Below are 25,590 nucleotides of genomic sequence, written 5' to 3'. Positions count from 1 at the left end.
GGCAAATAGTGCTTACATACATCTGACTTCAAGTATTCTACAAATATTGATAACAGATCACATGTGTTTAACAAACACTGCACATTATCACTTGGTGTAACTGTGGGAAGATAACTTTAACATAAATTTGGTTGATCTCTTCTTGTAACTGTAGTATCCATCATGCTGCTGCACTGAACAGCCTTTGTCAGTCCTGGTGGTTTAGTGGTAAAGCATGTGCCTCGAAACTGAGAGGTTGTGGGATCAGATCCCATTCAAACCATGGAAATTTTCAGTTTGCTTCTGATCTAGCTTTCACCTCTCGATGCTGTGAAGGAACATCAGGAATGATACATGGTTCAGATTCCACATCAAACTGTAAGTCCTCTTTTCCCAGTTGGATACTGGGTATGTATTAGGAGTACATAAGTTGCCAAAGTGATGTCCAGTCAAAATACTAGCATCCAACTGCTGAGATACGTGAAATGACCTCTGGAATAAAAAAATTTCATAATACAGCATTCTTGGGCCGTGCAGAACTATCATGATGTGGTTATTTAGGCATTTTGTGTCTAACTTCTCAATTTTGGAGTTACTGACCTGGAAAAGTATTTCACAGAAAGCACTCAAATTTTTAATTGCTTACAGATTTTAACTTTGCTCAACTGGTACTTTTTCCCACACAGCTTGTCTTTTTTTACCTGTTGTACATGTCCTGTTTTTAATACTGAAACTTCTTGCAGGTGGCAAAAGCAAATGTCTGAGGGATGGACCTTTTGATGTTTTTATTGTGTTTGGGCTTTTTATCTGCTTTTTTATAAGGCTATTTGTACTCTGCGTGTGTGTTTAGGAAATACTCTTTGAAATAACTTGTCTATTAAGCCCAGTGCAAATGAGGATTGACATTGGTACTATGTCAACATGGGAACACAATAGGGATCATGTGCTGCAGAGCCCAAAGTCCAGCAATGTCAACTGAAGATATTAAGTCCATAAATCAGTCTGATTATATTATGATACTATATTTATAAAGGCCCATCTTGATCACATAAGTTGTACAACAGATCTTTATAAATAACATCCAACAATGTGTACTGAACTGTGTGCTCCAAAACACTTGTGCCTGCACCAGATTGTGCTCTGTCAACAAATATGCCACAGATTACTGCCTGTCCTGGTTTACAGAGCTCCACTGTATGACTAGAAGAGGGCTGCTATTAATCAGTGGGACAGGTCTCAGCAGCATCTCGACCAGCCACGCATAGTGCAGTGCACATGGTGTATCAAAATGGTATTGAAGTTACCCAGCAGCAAATACTGGTTTCACAGATGTGCAAGGATACCGTATACACTTTCATACAAGCTGTCTTTATTTTGGTTATTGTTTTGTTTTTTTCTCAGAGCAGAGCAATTTTTTTAGGTTTCATAAAGCTTATACTTTCATTCCATGTACAAATCAAGGTAAGGCTGCTTTCATGCCTCTATTATACAGATTGCTGTACAGTAAGTGCAATCACATTAGAGGGGTACCTGTGCAGGGGCCAGACAAACATATGGTTCCTGAACAGGAGAAGCAGCCTATTCAGTAGTTGCAGGGGACCAGTCTGTATGATTGACTGATCTGGACTTGTAAGGGCTGAAAGTATGGAAGACTAGAGTGATCATAGTTGCTGAGAACATGAAGTGGCACAGCATAGCTCAATGATGATGGCATTCCATTTGAGAAAATATTACAGAAGGAAAATAGTCTCCCAGTCACATTTCTGGATGTGGACTACACAGGAAGATGTTGGATGTTGTCTTTAGGAGAAATGAAACTGGTATTCAACATGTCAGACAAAGGAATGTTAGATCCCACACCCAGTCTGGTAGGGCAGAGCATTTAAAAACAGAAATGGATAGGTTGGGGTTAGATATAAAGGGAATAGTAAAATGGGGTGGGAAGAAGAGGAGGGCTTCTGATCATGTCAGTACAGTGTTATCAACACAAATGAGACAGGGATACTAAAGGAGTAGGTCTCATAATGAATAAGAAATGATAAAGAATTTTTGATGATTAGAGGCATCTGTTTTTCACAAAATATGAAATTGTGAAATATTTACAAAATTTTGCTCAAAATGCAAAGCTATTTATCTTTCAGCAAAATTTTGAAATAATCAATGAAATAGTGTGGAACCACACCATTTGAAGTTAATGCAGAAATTCAATTTGAGTTATGGCAATGAAATCTTTATATTGATGACTATTTTATACCACTTTGGTACACTGTATATTGATATATCATATTGAGTATTCATTTCCTGCACTGGGAAGTAGGACATTCTACCATGTCTGGTGCATTATTTGAAATGGCTGTGTATTGCATGTTGGAAATTGTCATATTTTGTGATTTGTCTTTATGCTGCCATTTATTAATATGGTAGAGAGGGTCTTTGCTTGAGAAAAAGAACTTTCATCAGAAGGATTTTAGGTGTTTGACAAAACTATAAAGATATTTATGGGCAAATACCTCAATGTGGAAATTGAGTAGCAGAGAAAGGGCAAAGTCCTAAAACATACTAATAACAGTTCTTCCCATAAGAAGAACAAGGAGCAAGTGCTAACAACGACAGGTGTCAAAAACAAGTTACTCTCATAGATGTCTGTGCAGTGGCAAAATGGGCAAAAACCAATGAAGAAGAATTCATTATATCAACAACTCAAGCTTTCATGGAGGCTAATATTCCACTGGAAAAAGCTAATCATCCAAATCTGAGAGAATGGATGAACAAATATGTACCAGGTGTGTGTAATGTTACACACTTTTGGAGCAGAAGAAATATGAGTCTAACTTACACTAGTGCTGGTTTGATTGCAGGACTTTGGAGCAGCAATTTCCATAGAGGTACTGAAAATATACACATGTGGCTGTATGTAACAAAATGTAGTTGGGAGGGAAGATAATTCCTTCATGCTTACTTAAAACCCACCATTCCGCCCCAAAAAACTATTCTTACTTGCTTAGCAGGAATAAGACTAAAACCTTGTGAATCAGCAAAATTTGAAGTTTTCTCTCCTGCCAACTGTTAAATAGCAAAAATTTTAAATGTAGAGAAATATAAATAGAGTGACCTACTCATCCCAATCAAACTTTCATGTGTCAGGATTTTATGTTTACAGCATTTACAGGATTTTATGTTTACAGTCTTGGGATCATCTATCAAAGTTGGCAACCCTCTATTTACATGATTGCAAATCAGCTGTGCTGATGTATGATCGCTGTACAGTTGGTATGTCAGCAATCAGAAGCCCTGCAGTCGACCAATACCCATATTTTTTCATAGTATCACTTACTACATTTACATGGGAACTGGAATCGAATTGAATATGCTTCACATACATACACAGTACATTAATTATTACACTACTGGCCATTAAAATTGATATACCAAGAAGATGATGTGCTACAGCTGTAAAATTTAACCAACAGGAAGAAGATGCTGTGATATGCAAATGACTAGCTTTTCAGAGCATTCACACAAGGTTGGCACCGGTGGCGACTCCTACTATAAGCTGACATGAGGAAAGTTTGCAATCAAATTCTCATACGCAAACTGCAGTTGACCAGCATTGCCTGGTGAAACGTTGTTCTGATGCCTCGTATAAGGAGAAGAAATGCGTACCATCATGTTTCCGACTTTGATAAAGGTCGGATTATAGCCTATCGTGATTGCAGTTTATTGCATCACGACATTGCTGCTCGCGATGGTCGAGATCCAATGACTGTTCGCAGAATATGGATTCGGTGGGTTCAGGAGGGTAATACAGAATGCAGTGCTGGATCCCAATGGTCTCATATCACTAGCAGTCGAGATGACAGGCATCTTATCCACATGGCTGTAATGGATCGTGCAGCTGCGTCTCAATCCCTGAGTCAACAGATGGGGACATTTGCTAGACAACAAGCATCTGCATGAACAGTTCGATGATGTTTGCAGCAGCATGGACTATCAGCTCGGAGACCATGGTTGTGGTTACCCTTGATGCTGCATCACAGACAGGAGCACCTGCGATGGTGTCCTCAACGACGAACCTGGGTGCACGAATGGTAAAACGCCATTTTTTCGGATGAATCCAGGTTCCGTTTACAGCATCATGATGGTCGCATCCGTGTTTGGCGGCATCGCGGTGAACGCGCATTGGAAGCGTGTATTTGTCACCCCATACTGGCATATCACCCGGTGTGATGGTATGGGGTGCCATTGGTTACACGTCTTGGTCACCTCTTGTTCACATTGATGGCACTTTGAACAGAGGACGTTAAATTTCAGATGTGTTACGACCCGTGTCTCTACCCTTCGTTCGATCCCTGCAAAACCCTACATTTTAGCAGGATAATGCAAGACCACATGTTGCAGGTCCTGTACGAGCCTTTCTGGATACAGAAAATGTTGGCCTGCTTCCCTGGCCAGCACATTCTCCAGATCTCTCACCAACTGAAAACATCTGGTCAATGGTGGCCGAGCAACTGGCTCGTCACAATACGACAGTGGTGTCGTGTTGAAGCTGCATGGGTAGCTGTATCTGTACATGTCATCCAAGCTCTGTTTGACTCAATGCCCAGGTGTATCAAGGCCGTTATTACAGCCAGAGGTGGCTGTTCTGGGTACTGATTTGTCAGGATCTATGCACCCAAAATGTGTGAAAATGTAAGCACATGTCAGTGCTAGTATAATATATTTGTCCAATGAATACCTGTTTATCATCTGCATTTCTTCTTGGTGTAGCAATTTTAATGGCCAGTAGTGTGTTATGATATTAAGCAGCACAAAATATGAAGACTAGTGAGCTAAAACCATGAAACACAAATGCAATTGCCAGCACAATACATGAGGCACAAATGACTATCAAACAACTGCAGGAGCATTTCCAAATCAATTTCAGTACCCCATTGAGAAGTAATAACTGTGTGGTTACACTATTTTTCTCTTTCAGTGATATTTAGGCTTAGGTAATGCGTGATGGATCCCTCACTCATTTCAAAGATAAATAAATTAATAATGTAATTCCTTAAATTGTATTAAATAGTACTCTAATACCAGGTCTACTGACATTTTTAAGGTGCTGGCAACTTGCCCGCAGCTGTAAGACTGTGAGAAGGTACTGCATCTTGAATAATCAAAGAGGAGCAGAAAAATTTAAAAGAAGCTGTGAAAGATGAGAGAGTTTTAATTCTTCATGATGAAATGACTGACAGAAAAGGGGAGTGTATGTTCATGGTTCTGATAAAAGTTTGGGTTGGATTCAGGGTGGTTTTCTCCAGAGAATACACCAACATGTTGAGAACTGTATTTTATTGCACATCATGGCAGAACAATACATACAGAACCCATCTTTAACATGGTGGGAAGCAAAGAAGTCAGAGGTAAAATACAATGCAAAGATGGTTTGTTTATATATCGATATTTCTGGTGACAAGTTTATCGGTGCCACAAGTTCTTAATTGTGGCAATGGTACAGTTCAGAAGTTGTTTGTTGAGGGGCTGAAAGTTATTGCAAATATTGTGAGTGTAGTTTAACTGTAGTTTCTATAACTTCAGATCCAACCCATTATATGGGAAACAGTATAAATGAAATTAGGGTTTTAGTTTCAGAAGTGTTAGTACACAAGCAGAGCCGGTCTCATAAATTAAATTTGATGGGCAGTGTGTGGGTTGTGGAACTCGGTGATTTGAACTTTTGTGGTATGCAGGTAAATCACATTTTCCTTAATGCCCAAAAGACAAAGCATGCATACATACATATGTACATACATACAATTCTTAAATCAGAAATATTAAAGTGAACTCACAAAAGCTAATTCCTGTCATCACTAGGTAAAACTTGTGGTTTAAAAGTCTCGAGTACCTTGGAGAATGTCTCAGTGCAGTTGTTGAGTTCATAGAACTTAAAGATGAGAGTGTTGCTGTGAACTATTTTAAAGCCTTGACTTGCTTGTAATGCTGTAAAAGAAATTCAGTGCCTAACCATTTTTCTTGTTGAGCATTGCTCGAAATGTTGCAATTTTCTGCTGACGTTAGAGAGCTCCTGGATACTATCAGTTCATGTTCTACAATCTAAACTTAGTGACTTTTCAAAGAGCTTCAAATTACTAGAGGGTGCATTATTATTATTTTATAAGACAACCTCAGATAAACTTCATAAATTGCTGAAGCAAATGCAAGTACATTTAACATCACTGTTCCATTCTCTGTGTACAGCAAGCACGATAAAACTGAACCACTTGATGGGATGTTTCACATAAATGATTGTAGTTTCTTCCAGAAGAGAATACACCATTTTTTGATCCAAGCAATATAATGAAAGATGATTTGCACAGTGTTGAAATCTCTCAGGTAATGAAGCAAATTCCCATTCTACAAGAAATTTGAACATTATAATATCTTGAACCATACACAGTGTTTAGGGATTTAGCTGCTATTTCTTGTAGAGAAGGTAAAGTTGTTGATATGACTTCCATTCTTGCCCTGAAATTAGAGTATGGGGCATTTTGTGGGAGCTGCAGTGCAGGCTTTGTGGATCACAGTCAGTAATGTTGATAGTGAGAAGTAATTCTCAACAAACTGTAGTAAAATATCTGACAGGAGAACAGCTCTGGCTCCCAGTACTATGGAAGTCATGCGATTCCTATCCTTCTCAGATTGAATTGCAGATTATTTATATAGACTAGGCCCTACTTATTTAAGTGGTAGGACAAATATTTTCCAGACATTCATGCTTGGATGTATGTTTTCATCAGCTATATAATGTTACATTTTTTGGATTTACATAAAAATAAAAGATGTTTTACTGAAAATATACTATCAATGACTTTTTTAGGTTTTATTGCTGAAAAGTGGAAATAAAATTTTGCAAAACTATTGATAAATGATATATAAACAGAAAAAATGTACCAAAATAGCTATTAAAAATAACAAAATTAGGCAAAAGTTTTCCCCACAAATATGTGCCTCCAGTGATGATATAAACAATATTATTCTTGTGTTTAAGGAAAACAACAATTTAATTGTGATGAGAGACTGAAATTTGATAGTAGGAAATCAAAGAGAAGGAAAAACAGTAGGAGAATATGGATTGTGTTGGTTGGTTGTTATAAAAGAGGGGAGGGGGGGGGGGGGGGGAAGGGACCAAACTACGAAGTCATTGGTCCCTTGTTCCTAATAAAAGAATGCCACAAAAGTGTGAGAATAAACCAGATGAGACATATAACACAAAATAGAAAGAAAGGAAAAACCACAAGAATGAAGGAAAGGCAACAAACACTAAAAGGAACAAAATAGGACAAGAAAACAACAGACGCTAGAAACAGAAGAGAGTAAAACAAGAAAGCAGGTTACAGTGGCTGGCAGAGCCAAGAATAAAAAGGAAAAGCCAGCCACTTTGGAACACATTAAATCCTCCATCGTAAAAGCACTAGGGTGCAGGATGCAGAGGGACAAAGGACATGTGTTAAAACTTAGATCCAACAATAAAACCCACCCTCACAAATAAAACGTAAAACTAAATCAGCCAATGAGGCATTATCAGATAAAATGAGTGGCAATGAGTCTGGTAACCCAAGATTTTGTCACTGGGCAGTCAAAGTGGGACAGTGCACTAGAATATGGGCCATTGTCAACCGAGCACTGCACCGACACTGAGGCAGATCTTCATGGCGCAAGAGGTAACCGTGGGTCACCCAAGTGTGGCCAATGCAGAGCCAGCAGAGGACAACTGATTCCCTGTGAGAGGGCTGCATGGAAGACTTCCACACATTCGTAGTCTCCTTAGTGACATGCAGTTTGTTGTTCAAACTGTTATGCCATTCCATCTCCCAAAGACGAAAAACCCTGCAGCAGGACACAGAGCACAGGTCAGGTTCAGAGATGCCCATCTCCAGAAACAGTTTCCGTGTAGCCTGTTTGGCCAGCCTGTTGGCAAGTTCGTTGCCTGGAATGCCGACTTGTCCTGGGGTCCACATAAACACCGCCGAACGACGGGACAGGTCGAGGGCATAGATGGACTCCAGGATGGGCGCCACCAAAGGATGTCGAGGGTAGCACTGGTTGATAGCTTGTAGACTGCTCAAGGTGTCAGTACACAGAAGAAACGATTCCTTGGGGCATGAACTAATATACTGAAGTGCACGAGATACAGCCACCAGCTGTGCAGTGAATACACTGCAGCCATCAGGCAAGGAATGCTGTTCGATATGGTCTCTGTGGACAAAGGCGAAGCCAACAGTACCATCAGCCATCGAGCCATTGTGTAAACCACTTCAGAGCCCTGGAACACTTCAAGAATCGAGAGGAAGTGACAGCAGAGAGCCTCAGGGTTAACGGAGTCCTTAGGGCCATGCAAAAGGTCCAGGCGAAGCTTCTATCTACAGCTACACCGCGGAAGTGTACGTGAATGGGCTTCATGGAGAGGTGGTGAAGGGAAGGACTCCAATTCTCACAGAAGCGACCGCACATAAACAGAAATCATTAGCCCTGACCTGGGCTTCCTATGTAGGAGCTGAACCACAGTGGTCGGGAAAAGAAGAAGGTAACTGGGATGTTCAAGAGAGATATGATTGTGTGCTATGTAGCTGGCGAGCAGTTGTGCACGTCTGATCATCAATGGAGGGACTCCAGCCTCCACCAGTATGCTTGTCACCGGACTCATCTTAAAAGCTCCTGTCACTAGTCGAACTCCGCAACGGTGCAATGGGTCGAGCAACTGCAATGCTGAGGGTGCCGCCGAACCTTAAATCACACTCTCATAGTCAATTCGGGATTGAACAAGGGCTCTGTAGAGCTGCAGCAGCGTGGAGTGATCTGCACACCAGTTGGTGTTACTCAGGCAGTGGAGGGCACTGAGGTGCTGCCAACACCTTCGTTTAAGCTGACGAAGATGAGGAAGCCAAGTCAAATGAGCGTCAAAAACCAGACCTAAGAATCGATATGTCTCCACTGCAGTGAGTGGATCGTCATAAAGGTAAAGTTCTGGTTCCAGTTGAACAGTCCGACGCCGACAGAAATGCATGACACACGTCTTCATGGCGGAAAACTGAAAGCCATGAGCTAGAGCCCATGACTGTGCCTTGTAGGCGACGCTCAGCAACACCAGTACTAGAGCAGCAGTACGAAATGCAGAAGTCATCTGCATACAGAGAGGGTGAAACGGATGGCCCTACAGTTGCTGCTAGACTTTTAATGGCCACTAAAAATACTAATACACTCAATACAGGGCCCTGTGGGACCCCATTCACCTGGATATGGAGGGAAGTATGGGAGGCACCAACTTGGACATGGAAAGTATGGAGCAACAGGCAGTTTTGGATAAAAATCGAGAGCAGGCCCCGGAGACCCCACTCATACAATGTGGCAAGGATATGATGTCGCCAAGTCGTGTCGTATGCTTTACGTAAGTAAAAAAAGACGGCAATCAGGTGTTGCCGTCTGGAGAAGGCTGTTAGGATGGCAGACTCGATGGACACAATATTATCAGTGGTAGAGCGACCCTGGCGGAAGCCGCCCTGAGATGGAACCGGCAAGCCACGTGACACCAGGACCCATCCCAACTGTCGACACACCATACATTACAGCAGCTTACAAACAACGTTGGCGAGGCTGATGGGCCAATAGCTATCCATATTAAGCGGATTTTTACCAGGTCTGAGCACGAGAATGATGGTGCTCTCCTGCCATTACAATGGAAAGATGCCATCGCACCAGATCCGGTTGAATATCATGAGGATATGCCACTTGTAGTCAGATGAGAGATGTTTAATCATCTGGCTGTGGATCCGATCAGGCCCAGGAGCTGTGTTGGGGCAATGTGCAAGGGCACTGAGGTGCTCCCACTCTGTAAATGGGGCATTATAGGATTCACTGTGGCGTGTAGTGAATGAGAGGACTTTCCCTTCCAGCCACCGTTTCAGAGTGCAAAAGGCTGAGGGGTAATTCTCCAATGCAGAGGCTCGAGCAAAGTGCTCAGCAAAAGGCTCAGCAATCGCGTTTGTGTCGGTAGATAACACGCCATTTATGGTAACACAGGGAACAGCTGTTGGGGTCTGGTACCCGAAAAGACGTTTGATCTTTGCCCAGACTTGGGAAGGTACGTATGGAACCCAATGGTCGAGACGTATTTCTCCCAACACTCCTACTTCCGTCGTTTGATAAGGTGGCGAACGTGGGCATGGAGCCATTTAAATGCTATGAGGTGCTCCAGGGAAGGGTGCCACTTATGCCGCTGTAGAGGTCGCCGACGCTCCTTAATTGCTTCAGCAACTTGTGGTGACCTCCAAGGGACTGCCTTACACCGGGGGGCACCCTAAAGAGCGAGGGATTGCTGTTTCTGCCACAGAAACAATTGTTGTAGTCACCTGCTCAACTATAACATCGATGTTACCACGTGGGGGAGATTCAACGGTGACAGCAGAGGTGAAAGTTTCCCAGCTTGCCTTGTTCAAAGCCCATCCGTGCAGGCGTCCATGGACCTGACGCCGGGGCAGTGACAGGAAGATGGGGAAGTGGTCACTACCACACAGATCGTCATGTGTTCTCCAGTGGATAGATGGGAGAAGTCCTGGGCTGCAAATTGATAAATCAATGGCTGAGTAACTACCATGAGCCACACTGAAACGTGTGGTGGCCCCGGTATTTAAGAGGCAGAGGTTGAACTGAGACAGTAAGTTTTGACATCTCTGCCTCGGCCAGTAAGCACAGTGGTACCCCACAAGGGCTTATGGGCGTTAAAATCTCCCAAAAGTAGGAAAGGTTTAGGGAGTTGATCAATCAGCACAGCTACTACATTCAGGGGTACTGCACCATCTGGAGGAAGATATACACTGCAGACAGTTATTCCCTGTGTCGTCCTTATTCTGACAGCCACAGCTTCAAGAGGGTTTTGAAGGGACACAGTGTCACTACAGACTGAGCTGAGGACATAAACGCAAACTCCACCTGACACTTGATTAACGTCGCTATTGTTCTTGTAATGTCCCCTATAGCCATGGAGGGCAGGGGTCTGCATTGCTGGGAGCCAGGTTTCCTGAAGGGCAATGCAGATAGCAGGTGTAAAGCTTAAGAGTTGCCGTAGTTCAGCCAGATGGTAGAAAAAACCGCCGCAATTCCACTGGAGGATAACGTCATCGTGAGACTGGGAAGGCATGGAACATTCAATGAGGCAGTTTACGCCTCAGAGTTACCTGCTGCCTCTGACTTATTGTCTGAGCAGTTTATATCCATTGTGTCTGAGGTTCTGGTGAGATCTAGGTCCTCAGTAGACGCCAGAATCTCCACCTCATCCTCAGACGCAGAGCTTGTAGGTAGCGGTGGTGTGGGTGCCACCGCAATTTCCTTGGTCTTAAAGGTCTTCTTTTTGGATTTCTCTCGCTGCTCTTTGGGTTTCCCCGGCTGGGAGGACTTCACCGGCTCAGTCTTCAGGACTGAGGACTAGCGTGAAGTCCTACGACCAGCTGCTTTTGAGCTCTTCAGCCACTGGCGGGTGTCAACTTTCGCACTAGCAGAAACTTGGGAAGGGAGTGACCCAAGGGACCCCTTCTTAGTGAGAAAAGCAAAAGAAGATTTACTCTTCTCCGGCTTAGAAGTGGGGACTGATGTCCCCAATGGTTGGTGGGAAGGGGGGGGGGGTGTTGCTCCCCCCAGCATCAAGGGGGCAGGTGAAGTCTTCCAGCTTTGAGAGGTGACTGGGGTTGGTGGAGCCGATGGTGCCAGAACTGTTGCAGCGGCATAAGACGATGTCATATGTACAGGATGCAGGCCTCCAAATTTTCTCTTAGCCTCATTAGAGTGGCAATCATTAACACAAAGGCATTTTTCATTGCAATGGGATCTTATCATGAAATTTCAATCACTAGTTTTCTCCTACAATTGCAAAACCTACATAGGGGAAATGATCATCACAATAAAATATGAGAAATCAGGGCTCGCACAGAAAAATTTAAGTGCTCGTTTTTCCTGTTTGCCGTTTGAGAGTGGAACGGTAGAGAGACAGCTTGAAAGTGGTTCATTGAACCCTCTGCCAGGCACTTTATTATGAATAGCAGAGTAATCACGTAGATGTAGATAAGTCAGTCCAGGGTCCTGTACTCCATGATTTTCCTTTCTTTCTGGTGAATCCTGCAGCCTGGCGAGCAAGGCAAATGGTGCTCTCTGCAGTTGACACATGATGGGAGGCAGGGCACATGGAGTATTGGGATGTGATGGGCATCTGCAATCTCGGCATGTGACGCTGGAAGTACAGTGGGAAGACATATGGCTGAACTTCCAGCACTTAAAGCACCGCATCAGGGGAGGGATATAGGGCTTTACATCACAGCGGTAGGCTACCACCTTGAACTTCTCAGGCAATGTATCGCCCTTGAAGAGCAAGGTGAAGGCACCAGTGGCAACCTGATTATCCCTCAGATCTCAGTGGACCTGTTGAACAAAATGTACACCTCACCGCTCTAAATTGGCATGCAGCTCATCGTCAGACTGCAAAAGAAGGTCCCTGTGAAATATGATACCCTGCACCATATTTAAGCTCTTATGGGGTGTCATGGTTACAGAAACGTCCCCCAGCTTGTCACGAGGGAGTAACGTCTGTGACTGGGCAGACAATGCTGTTTTGATGAAGACTGACCCAGATCTCATTTTGGGCAATCCCTCCACCTCCCCAAACTTGTCCTCTAAACGCTCAACAAAAAACTGAGACTTCATCATCACGAAAGATTCCCCATCAGCTCTTAAACATACAAGGAACCGGGACGAACAGGGTCCACTGCCATCCTTATCCTGACATTCTTCCCATGGTGTGGCCAGGGTGGGGAACGATTTGGTGTCATACTTCTGTGCGTTGAATTGAGCTCGTGAACGCTTAGAGACTGCTGATGTTTCACCACAAGCAAGAGATGATGGACTACACTTCATTGCATGTCATCTGCCCTGATGCCACCCACTCCAACCAGGACCCCTCCCCACGGGCGCCACCCAGCTGCAGCAAAGGCCACCTGGCAGGATGGCCATTGCCACGAGTCCTGATGCCTGAGGGGGATGGGCATCTACCCCTTGTTCCCAGTAAAATAATTACACAAGGGAAAGAAAGGAGACATACAGCACAATAACAGGAGAATGGAAGAAACAGAAGAATGGCAGAAGGACAACCAACACTAGTATGGACAAAACAGGAAAAGAAAACCACAGAGACAAGCAAGAAACAGGTAGAAGGGATAAAAACAAGAGAGCAGATGACTGTGGCTGACCAACCATGAGAATGAGAAGGAAAAGACAGCCACTCTGCAACACATTAAAATATCCAGCCTAAAAGCGTTAGAGTGGAGAACACAAAGGGAAAAAGAACATGAGCGAAAACTTATACAGGGTGTTACAAAACGGTGCGGCCAAACTTTCAGGAAACATTCCTCACACACAAATAATGAAAAGATGTTATGTGGACATGTGCCTGGAAACACTTAATTTCCATGTTAGAGCTCATTTTAGTTTCATCCACCCACGCTCAATGGAGCACGTTATCACGATTTCATACGGGATACTCTACCTGTACTGCTAGAACATGTGCCTTTACAAGTACGACACAACATGTGGTTCGTGCATGATGGAGCTCCTGCACATTTCAGCTGAAGTGCTCGTACGCTTCTCAACAACAGATTTGGTGACCGATGGATTGGTAGAGGCGGACCAATTCCGTAGCCTCCACACTCTCCTGACCTCAACCCTCTTGACTTTCATTTATGGGGGCATTTGAAAGCTCTTGTCTACGCAACCCCGGTACCAAATGTAGAGACTCTTGGTGCTCGTATTGTGGATGGCTGTGATACAATACGTCATTCTCCAGGGCTGCATCAGTGCATCAGGAATTCCATGCGACAGAGGGTCGATGCATGTATCCTTGCTAATGGAGGACATTTTGAACATTTCCTGTAACAAAGTGTTTGAAGTTACGCTGGTACTTTCTGTTGCTGTGTGTTTCCATTCTATGATTAATGTGATTTGAAGAGAAGTAATAAAATGAGCTGTAACATGGAAAGTAAGCGTTTCCGGACACATGTCCACGTAACATATTTTCTTTCTTTGTGTGTGAGGAATGTTTCCTGAAAGTTTGGCCATACCTTTTTGTAACACCCTGTATAGAATGATAAAACCCACCATCATGCATAAAATGTAAAAATAAATTATCCAATGAGGCATTGTCAGCTAAATTAATGGCAATGAGTCCGGTAACTGAAGAGTCCATTGCAGGGCAGCCAAAGGAGGACAGCTCACCAAGATATGGGCCATTGTCACCCAGGTGCCACACCGACACTGAGGTGGGACATCACGGCACAGGAGGTAGTCATGTGTCATTCGAGCATGGCCAATGCAGAGCTGACAGAGAACCACAGAGTCCCTGCGAGAGGCCCGCATGGAGGTCTTCCACACATTCGTAGTCTCCTTAATGGCACACAGTTTGTTGCGCGTATTGAGGTTATGCCATTCCGTCTGCCAAAGCTGCAAAACCTTGCAGTGTAGTACTGAATACAGGTCAGTTGCAGAGAAGTTAATCTCCATAAGCAGTTTCCATGTAGCCTGTTTGGCCAGCCTGTCAGCAAGTTCATCGCCTGGGATTCCAACGTGACCTGGGGTCAAGACAAACACCACTGAACAACTGGACCGTTCCAGGGCATAGATGGACTCCTGGATGGTCGCTACCAAAGGATGATGAGGTTAGCACTGGTCAATAGCTTTTAGGATGCTCAAGGAGTCAGTACACAGAAGAAACGACTCCCTAGGGCATGAATGGGTGTGCTTGAGAGTACGAGATATAGCCACCAGTTCAGTAGTGAAAACACTGCAGCCATTGGACAAGGAATGCTGTTCAACATGTCCTTAATGGACATTCGCAAAGCTGACATGATCATCAGCCAATGAGCTGTCAGTGTAAACCACTTCATGGCCTCGGTAAATGTCAAGAATCGAGAGGAAGTGGCAATGGAGAGTCACAGTGTTAACTGAATCCTTAGGGCCATGTGAATGGTCCAAGTGATGCCGCAGCTTAGGTGCACACCATGGAGGTGTACGAGAATGGACCTCAAGTATAGGTGGTAAAGGGGAAGGACTCCAGTTTGGAAAGAAAGGATTGGACACAAACTGCAATTGGAAACCCTGACCTGGGCAACTGATGCAGCAGATGAACCACTGTGGGTGGGAAAACGAGATGGTAATACGGATGCACAGGAGAACTACGAACTGGCCAGCAGTTGAGAACACCTAACCTGCAATAGAGGTATTACGGCCTGCACCAGGACACTGGTCATGGGACTTGTCCTAAAAGCTCCTTCTGCTAGGCGAACACCACAGTGGTGTACTGGGTCGAGTAAAAACAACGTTGAGGGTGCCATCAAACCATAAACCAGACTCCCATAGTCAAGGTGGGATTGAACAAGGGCTCTGTAGAGCTGCAGCAGAGTAGAGCGATCTGCACCCCAGTTGGTGTTGCTCAGGCAGCGGAGGGCATTGAGGTGCTGCCAGCACCTCCACTTAAGCTGACAAAGGTGAGGAAGCCAAGTCAATCGGGCATTGAAAACCAGTCCTAAGAATCGATATGTCTCCACTACAGTGAGTGGAGCATCATTATGGTAAAGTTCTGGTTCCGGATGAACAGTACAATGCCGACACATGACTTTGCGGCCAAAAACTGGAAACCATGGGCTAGAGCCTATGACTGCACCTTGTGGATGGCTCCCTGTAGGTGCCACTCAGCAACACCAGTATGAAATGCAGAAGCCATCCGCATACAGAGAAGGTAAGACAGATGGTCCTACAGCTGCTGCTAGACCATTAATGGCCACTAAAAATAGAGATACACTCAATACAGAGCCCTGTAGGACCCCATTCTCCTGGATATGGAGGGAACTATGGGGGGGCACCAACTTGGACATGGAAAGTACGAAGTGACAGGAAATTTTGGATAAAAATCGGGAGTGGGCCTCTGAGACCCCACTCATATAATGTGGCAAGGATATGATGTTGCCAGGTCATGTCATACATTTTTCATAAATCCACAAAGATGGCAACCTGGTGTTGGCATCTGGAAAAGGTTATTCGGATGGCAGACTTGAGGGACACAAGATTATCAGTGGTAAAGCGACCCTGGTAGAAGCCTCCCAGAAATGGAGCGAGTAGGCCACGTGACTCCATGACCCAACCCAATCGCCGACACACTATACATTACAGCAGCTTACAAAGAATGCTGGTGAGGCTGATGGGCCAATAGCTATCCAAATAAAGCAGGTTTTTATCAGGTTTGAGCACCAGAATGATGGTGCTTTCCCGCCATTGTGATGGAAAGACGCCATTGCACCAGATCCGGTTGATGTAAATATGGGGTTGAAGTAACATGCAGTAGTAAGAACTTAACACCACAGGTATTATACTGAATGCACATACAGAGTGGTAGTTCTTTGTACTGAATAAGAAACAGCATCAAGTATCATTAGATTATATGAAATACTGGTGAACACTTCCTTAAATTGCTGGAAGTAAAAACATACCATTTACAATTATTTCCACAGAGTAGTTCCTGGATGCAGCAGCATTTGAAGCGTGGCAGGTATAATTTCCATTGTGTTTAACAGCCAGACTGCTGAAACTCAGTGTACTCGAGTACTCATCTAGGATCTTCTCAGCAATGTCTTGATCCTCTGGTATGGGACTTCCATCTTTTAGCCACTGAATCCGTATCGGGAAGTCCCCTTTACTTACTACACAGACGAGACGCATCCGCATGCCCAGTTGCAAGTCACGTTTGATTACAATTGGATCAATCTCTGGTGCCTCTGGAAGCACAGGTATTAGTGTTTATTTTGTTACTAGTGGTATAAGACTCAATCTACAAAGATTTGATAATCAAAAATATTTACTTATCTATTGTGGCTCTTTTATGAAATGCAGTTTCTCTTAACAAGGAGGCAATAAGATTTGCTACACCTATAAACAACCACAGTATCATTTTTCACAATTAATGTGTGGTTTACTGTGTACATTAGTCATAAGTAAAACACAGCTTTTGTAATGAGCTAAAATTCACACACATGAAGACACATTATTAAAAATGTACTGTGGACACATATAGGCCTACAGAGTGTTTCCATAAGAGCATGCAAAAATTTAACAGGACATAGAGAACACTCCATTGAGCAATTTGAGGTAGTGAACATGAGGTCAGAGAAGTCAGCTTAAGGAGATAACAGGAATAAAATCACATTAGTGTTTACTTTTTATTTACATTAGATAACTGCAAATACTATCACTGACATAATGAACATACCATTTGTACTGTTTCTTACAAAATTTGCTGAGACTGATGGCCATCAAGCTCAATGCAAGAATGACATCAGCAAACAAGATTCTGACATGCCCTGACAAATATCCTGGTGTGTTTTGAACCACATCATAGGCAGCTACAATTCTAGCAACTAATTCTGTCACCATATAAATTGGGGTCTCATACACAAGTGCCTTTAGATATCTCCACAGGAAATAATCACGGGGATTCGGGTCAGGTGAACTCGCAGGCCATGGAATAGGACGTCCCTTTCAAACCAGCAACCAGGAAATGCCGTACCAGTACTGCTCCATCATATTGTACTGTACGTCTCTGAATAGCACTGAGTAATGAATAGTTCTGTCATTGACTCATAGCACATTCTGTCATGGGACAGTGTAAATACAATACTTTACGAATGTTAGTTTTAAATAAGCTGGAAGACAGTAATTGTAGACAAAGTGGTAGACAAGTTTACTTCCATATCTGCTTAAGGTGGCTTCTCCGACCCTAGGTTCCCTACCGCAAATTGTTCAGTGGAGCATTCTCTATGTCCTCTTACATATTTACACACTCTTATGGGAACACCCTGTATACAATCTTAGCATCTGGGGCAGTGTCTTTGTGAGCATATACAATAATAATTAGACTTTGAAATGATAAAATCAATTAGTTTCAATGGAAAAATTTTTATGTCAATCATACAGAGAGAAAATCAGATCTCAAGAAATCAGCTGTCCCAAAGTGAAATGGTAATCATTTAAGATGTGAATACCTGACTCAGATGGATAAGGACCAAATAACTGCAGGTAGAATTTTCTACAACAAGCCCTCACACAATATAAATAGCAATGAAATGCTTTCAGCTTTTGAAACCAAGTTAAAATATTGGTCAATTTTGATTTGCCTATAAAGTAAGATAATAGTTCCACTCACACCAAGGTAGCACACAAGAGTGATAAACTCATAATTAAATAGTACCATCGAAGAAGCATTTTTCTTTATACATATATACTACATGTTTACTTCATTTATGTAAACATTGCACTGGTACCTAGATACTTTACAGGTGATCTATTACTACTACCTCCACTAATATCAAACATGCACCTATTTCATACACTGTCTTTACTATTTGATTTTAAATCAATTTGAGTAATACCACACAACACAGAACTAAATGCAAGTAGAGTTAAATACATGATGATAAAAATTCATGATAATATCCAGCTGACTTTTAGTCAGCTAAATGTCCAAGAGGAATGAGACATACAGAGAAAAAATATTTGTCAAATTACTACTGGTATTTCTAATCCAGAACTGAATCTAGAAAAAAAAATTATATTTTTTCCTTAAGTATATACATCACTTTCCAAATACACAGCAAAAGTTGTGTTCCTCATGATGAACCTGTAATCTTTTTATTACAGGCAATCTCTTAAGCTGACACTTAGAAAGGTGGGTGAGGGTAGTTGCATGATGTCAGAAAGAATTAACAGTTTTTCTGGTTGCTGCACACCTTAGCTAGTAGACAAGACTGTGTTTAGCATTCCTATGTCTACAAAAGCAGAAGTGACATGAGAAGTCAATAATTGCTAAGACATTTGCAGTAACCATGTTTAAAACCACATTGTTGACACTTTATATGCATGAAACAATATGTTTCCAGTTGTCTAAGTACAGCAGTAAGGGCCACTGTTATGCACAGGCTATCTAGGTTAGGTTGCAGCCTACAGCATCCCAAGGGGCTCACACAACAAAAAGTCAAACTGCAAAAATATCTCTGTTTTAATACTGTGGTGCTGGCCCTTTCATAATCCTAAAAGACACAGACATAATATGGACTTATTCAGCAGAATTTTTGAGTGGATGTACCATATTAATCAAGTTTACCTCTCAAATGTCACACTACTTAGTATCAAATTCCCCATGGCATCCAGACCAGGGCATGGCCCTTCAGTTTGCAAAGCCACTGTCATTTTTAACAGAATAGTTAATGGTATTTTGGCAGTTTGACATGGGCTCAATATCACAGAAAACCAATTTCTCCTATACCTCGTCTCTTTCAAGCCTGAACTTATAAAATGTCAAAGATTATTTTCCTAACATAGAGGTTGCTCTAAGAATGTACCTGTTACTTGTGATGACAAACAACATCGGGAGAAGGTCATTTTCAAAAATGAAGTAAATAAAAAAATGGCTTGAAGCTTCCATGTTCGAAGACACGCTCAATGTTTTCATTTCCCTCACAAGGGAACATCCCCATCGCACCCCCCTCAGATTTAGTTATAAATTGGCACAGTGGACAGGCCTTGAAAAACTTAACACAGATCAATCGAGAAAACAGGAAGAAGTTGTGTGGAACTATGAAAAACAAAACAAAATATGCAAACTGAGTAGTCCATGGACAGGACAGGCACCATCAAAGCTAATGTGAGCTCAGAAGCGCCGTGGTCCCGTGGTTAGCGTGAGCAGCTGCCGTACGAGAGGTCCTTCGTTCAAGTCTTACCTCAAGCGAAAAATTTAATTTTTTATTTTCAGTCAATTATTATCTGTCCGTCCGATGCGATCACTTTCTTTTGGGAGTGGTTATCACATCCACAAGAAAACCTAAATTGGGCAAGGTAGAAGAATCTTTTTACCCATTCACCATGTGTACAAGTTAGGTGGGTCGACAACATATTCATGTCATGTGACGCACATGGTGTCACCAGTGTCGAATAGAATACATCAGACGTGTTTTCCTGTGGAGGAATCGGTTGACCTATGACCTTGCGATCAAATGTATTCGTTTACCATTGGAGAGGCACGTCCTTTCGTCTACTAATCGCACGGTTTTGCGGTGCGGTCGGAAAACACAGACACTATACTTATTACAGTGAACAGAGATGTCAATGAACGACCGGACAGATCATAGCTTTGCGAAAATTAAAAAAAGTAAAATTTTCACTCGAGGGATGATTTGAACCAAGGACCTCTGGTTCCGCAGCTGCTCACGCTAACCACGGGACCATGGCACTCCTGTTTGTTATAGCCCTGATGTTGCATATCTTACACATGGACTACTCAGTTTGTATATTTTGCTTATTTTTTTCATAGTTCCACACAACTTCTTCCTGTTTTCTCGATTGATCTGTGTTCAGTTTTTCAAAATCTGTCCACTGTGCCAACGTATAACTAAATCTGAGGGGGATGCGATGGGGAGGTTCCCTTGTCAGTACTGTAAATGATATTTTAGGACAATGAACGTATGAAGATGATGTAAGCTGCTTCATTACTATGAAGTGTTGGTGCCAACCATTTAGACAATATGTTTATTAAAAACTTTCATTTTCAGACTGATTACTTGGGAACAAACTGTATTTTATTTGAGCATGTTTATACATTATTTTTATCTTGAATTTGTGTAACAAATTTGTGTGTTTACAGTTTCAATATGTTACTTTTTGAAACTGAAATACTGTATTATGGAAACTCAGGAATGCCTGTTATGAAAGCAACTGTTCTTTTCAGTACCCAAACATGTCTTAACACCTTCATGCCATCATCATCACATACTTTTGTTAAAGCCAAATGATAATTATTATAATATTGAATTTAACATCAACATGAACCTCCTCCACTTTATTTCATTGCAATTTTAATAAAGGCTTTGAGTACTGGTACCTTAATGGTTTTAATCCTTTTCAGTTCATTTACTCTTGTCAGTTCATTAAATCTTAAGTTATATAGTAAAATTTTATACAATTAAGTATGGTAATAAACCTTAAATGCTGCATTATACACACAAATTAGAAAATTGCTATAAAATGATATTCTCTGGGTCAGGTTCAGCCTAGAGGTGCACATATCCTAAATGTAGCTATGATGGCAGTATCAGCCAATGTAAATTGCCATCTGAGCAAACCTTGTTGGCCACCACATTGTAGAATATCAACCTAAGAGCACAAATACAGTAAAGTACTTGCTTCTTCAGGAAAGTTGACATGTTAGATGGAAATGTACACTACTGGCCATTAAAATTGCTACACCACGAAGATGATGTGCTACAGACACGAAATTTAACCAACAGTTATAAGATGCTGTGATATGCAAATGATTAGCTTTTCAGAGCATACACACAAGGTTGGCGCTGGTGGTGACACCTACAACGTACTGACATGAGGAAAGTTTCAAACTGATTTCTCATACACAAACGTCAGCTGATCGGTGTTGCCTGGTGAAACATTGTAGTGATGCCCCGTGTAAGAAGGGGAAATGCGTACCATCATGTTTCCGACTTTGATAAAGGTTGGATTGCAGTCTATCACGATTGCGGTTTATCGTATCGTGACATTGCTGCTCGCGTTGGTCGAGATCCAATGACTGTTAGCAGAATATGGAATTGGTGGGTTCAGGAGGGTAATACGGAACGCCGTGCTAGATCCCAACGGCCTCGTATCACTAGCAGTCTAGATGACAGGCATCTTATCCACATGGCTGTAACGGATAGTGCAGCCATGTCTCGATCCCTGAGTCAACAGATAGAGACATTTGTAAGACAACAACCATCTGTACGAACAGTTTGACGATGTTTGCAACAATATGGACTACCAGCTCGGAGACCATGGCTGCGGTTACCCTTGACGCTGCATCAGAGACAGGAGCACCTGCAATGGTGTACCCAATGACAAACCTGGGTGCACGAATGGCAAAACATCATTTTTTCGGATGAATCCAGGTTCTGTGTACAGCATCATGATGGTTGCATCTGTGTTTGGTGACATCACGGTGAACTCACATTGGAAGCGTGTATACGTCATCGTCATACTGGCGTATCACCCAGCATGATGGTATGGGGTGCCACTGGTTACACATCTCGGTCACCTCTTTTTCACATTGACGGCACTTTGAACAGTGGACGTTAAATTTCAGATGTGTTACGACCCGTGGCTCTACCCTTCATTCGATCCCTGCGAAACCCCACATTTCTACAGGATAATGCATGACCACATGTTGCAGGTCCCATACAGGCCTTTCTGGATACAGATAATGTTCAACTGCTGCCCTGGCCAGCACATTCTTCAGATCTCTCACCAATTGAAAATGTCTGGTCAGTGGTGGCCAAGAAACTGGCTCGTCACAATACGCCAGTCACTACTCTTGATGAACTGTGGTATTGTGTTGAAGCTGCATGGGCAGCTGTACCTGTACACGCCATCCAAGCTCTGTTTGACTCAATGCCCAGGCATATCAAGGCCGTTATTACGGCCAGAGGTGGTTGTTCTGGGTACTGATTTCTCAGGATCTATGCACCCAAATTGTGTGAAAATGTAATCACATGTCAGTTCTAGTATGATGTATTTGTCCAGTGAATACCTGTTCATCATCTGCATTTCTTCTTGGTGTAGCAATTTTAATGGCCAGTAGTGTAGTATGTTTAATGTAACTATTTAATTCAGTATTCAATACTCAGTTTATTCACCATTGACCACTTACAGCGGGATAGGTCTGAACATTAAATATACAATTAACAATAACTTTACAGTAAAATTTTTACAATTTAATTCCACTTCTTTTAGGAATATTCTTATATATTAATGTCAATGATTATTTCAAAATATTGTTATCTTATAAAATGGGTGTTTGAGTAACTAGTCATAAATCTTACATTTGAAAATATTACTGGTCAGTGACTGAGCAGATGCTGGAAGTTTATTGAAGAGATTTAAACTCATTATTTTGTGTGGGTTTGTAGTCTTTGTGAGTCTGTGTCTTGGTATGTTGAAGTCCAGTTTGACTCTAGTGTTGTTGGGATGTATGTTCTCTCTGGTCTTGAACCCATTTACATTGCTTTTGACATAAAGCAGTGCTGTGTAGATGTATAAATTCACAACAGTTAATATCATGTGCTTGATAAAGAGGGAGCGGCAGTGTTCCTTAGGCTTAACTTTGCTCACTGTTCTGATTACTTTTTTTTGAATTTTCAGAATTTCACTGACAAAGCAAGAATGTCCTCATAACAATATGCCAAAGGAAATGTGTGATTGAAAAAGGCCAAAATATACCACCTTTACATCATCATCAGTGACTACAACTGTCAGTCTCCAGATGAGATAACACACTCTTCCTATTCTGTCGCAGATATGGCTAATATGTTCCTCCCACTTTAATTTTGAATCAATGTGGAATCCTAACAATTTTTCTGATTTGCTTTCAACAGCTGCAGTTAAACCCAGAATTAGTTCTTGTGTTTTATCAGGATTACATAGGAGTTCATCAGAAGAAAACCAATTCATTACTAGTTCTAGTTTTTCCTGTGTTGCCTGATGCAGTTCTGTTTTGTCATGGTGTGTATTGAGCAGTGTTGTGTCATCTGCATAACACACAATTGAATTTGCTCCTACATGGTAAGGTAAGTCATTAATTGCAATGATGAACAGAAAAGGACCTAGGACCGAGCACTGAGGCACTCCAGTCCAAACTTCCTTCAGCGAGGAGCATCTATTTTTAATTGATACAAACTGTCTCTTGTTACTTAAGTATGATTCAATTACATCTAAAGATGTTTTGTGTATGCCATAAAATTCCAGTTTTGCAAGTAGGGTGTTAAATGGTATGCAGTCAAAGGCTTTTCTAAGATCACAAAGTACAACTGATACTAGATCCTTTTTTCAAATGCAGTTAACACCTGGTTAACAGCTTCAGTGACAGCAGTAGTGGTATTTTTACCATGTTGATATGTAAACTGTCTGTTGGAAAGGAGATCATGCTTTTCAAGATAGTTATTTAGTTGGTTGTACATTAGATATTAAAAAAATTTAGAGAAAATTGGGACAATAGAAACTGGTCGATAGTTTTGGGGCTGATGCTTATCTCCCTTTTTAAAGATTGGTATCACTTTAGCAGTTTTGAGTTTATCTGGGAAAACTCCAGATTCTAAACACATATTAAAAATAAAAGAAAGAGATTGACAGATGAAGTGTATTATTTTTTTCATTACATAGAGAACCAATGACAGTCATTACTTTTGGAGTTGGTGAACCTTGCCACAGCTTTTACAATATCCTCTGGGGTGACAACATTCCAGTGGAAAGTATACCTCCTATGGGGCACAGCACCACGTTGATCTAGTGCACAACTGCCAGTTTGCTTGATTTTGTTTTTCAGCTCACTCACTGAGGTTAGGAAGTAATTATTTACTTCTTCTGGGACCAGCATTGCATCTGGTGTGTTGGTTTGTGAATTATATTGGTTGATGATGTCCCATGCTGCTTTACATTTGTTGGTAGCACTTTCAATGTAATGTTCACATGCATGTTTTTTGGCCAAGGACAGTTTTGTCTTTGTAGTTTTTTTTTTTTACATTTTAGATAAGCTCTATAAGAAGTATTATCATGCTCAGGTCCTTGTTTACAAGATTTTTTATATATTCTGAACAGTCTGAGCATCTCCTCCCTAGTGAGAGCTAGCTCATCTGTCTACCTTTTAGCTGACAGTCACCCTGCATTATCTTGTTATCATAATTATAGAATTGTGACTTCACCAAGAGTGTATACATATTTGTCAAAAGTTCCATTCAATAAAGGATTTCATGTTATTATTATTATTATTAAAGATATGATTTCTACAACTCTGAACATTATGGAGCCATTGTTTTCACTGAAAGTTAATAATATCATAATTTGACAGAAATTCATTACTATGCAAAAATACATGTATCAGAACTGAAGAAGAGCCAAGTACCTAGCAAGTGTTGCAGGCCATTGTTCCTGATTTGAAGAAAGTAATTACTTTAGCTTAAGTTTCCACGGTTGAAGAGTTGTTAATTACATATGTACACAGTTTCAAGGCAAAACCCATTTTCATACTCATTCATGCTTCTGAAATCTGCTATAATAGTATTGAAGCTCACAAGTTTCTTTGATTTCCCATATTCTGGAATTTAAGGGAATACTTCAATCTTTTTTTACTTTAGTTAAATATTTTATAAATGACAGGCCTCTTGGAATCGGGAGAAGCTTTTGGAACATGGAGTTGCAATATCAAAAAATTAGTGCTCTGCATATTTGCAAAAAACAAGGATATAATTGGTTTGCTAAATCAAATTATCTGTTATAAAATCTTGCCTGTTTACATTTGTAATGTTTCTCTTTAGTATTTTTAACTTTACCAATCATTTTCTGTAACTGATAAAAATGCACAATTTACCAGTTGTGATGAAAGGGTGAGCTATGAATAGTCAGAATGGAGAGTGGACGAATTAGCTGAGCAGTGTACCCACGAGAGCACTGACTGTG

General features: G+C 41.7%; 1 protein-coding gene across 1 annotated transcript in view; it reads right to left on the bottom strand.

The window, feature by feature from the left end:
• The window catches only part of LOC124722737 (Down syndrome cell adhesion molecule-like protein Dscam2), a 184,026-nt gene that overhangs the window by 48,651 nt on the left and 109,785 nt on the right, over positions 1-25,590 (bottom strand). The window contains exon 8 of the mRNA XM_047247879.1: positions 16,539-16,823. Within this exon, the coding sequence (XP_047103835.1) occupies positions 16,539-16,823 (285 nt within the window). The remainder of the gene's footprint in view (positions 1-16,538; positions 16,824-25,590) is intronic.

The sequence above is a fragment of the Schistocerca piceifrons genome, chromosome X (assembly GCF_021461385.2).
Source record: "Schistocerca piceifrons isolate TAMUIC-IGC-003096 chromosome X, iqSchPice1.1, whole genome shotgun sequence".
In the NCBI taxonomy this organism is placed as follows: domain Eukaryota; kingdom Metazoa; phylum Arthropoda; class Insecta; order Orthoptera; family Acrididae; genus Schistocerca; species Schistocerca piceifrons.
This window is presented reverse-complemented; position numbering and strand designations above follow the sequence as displayed.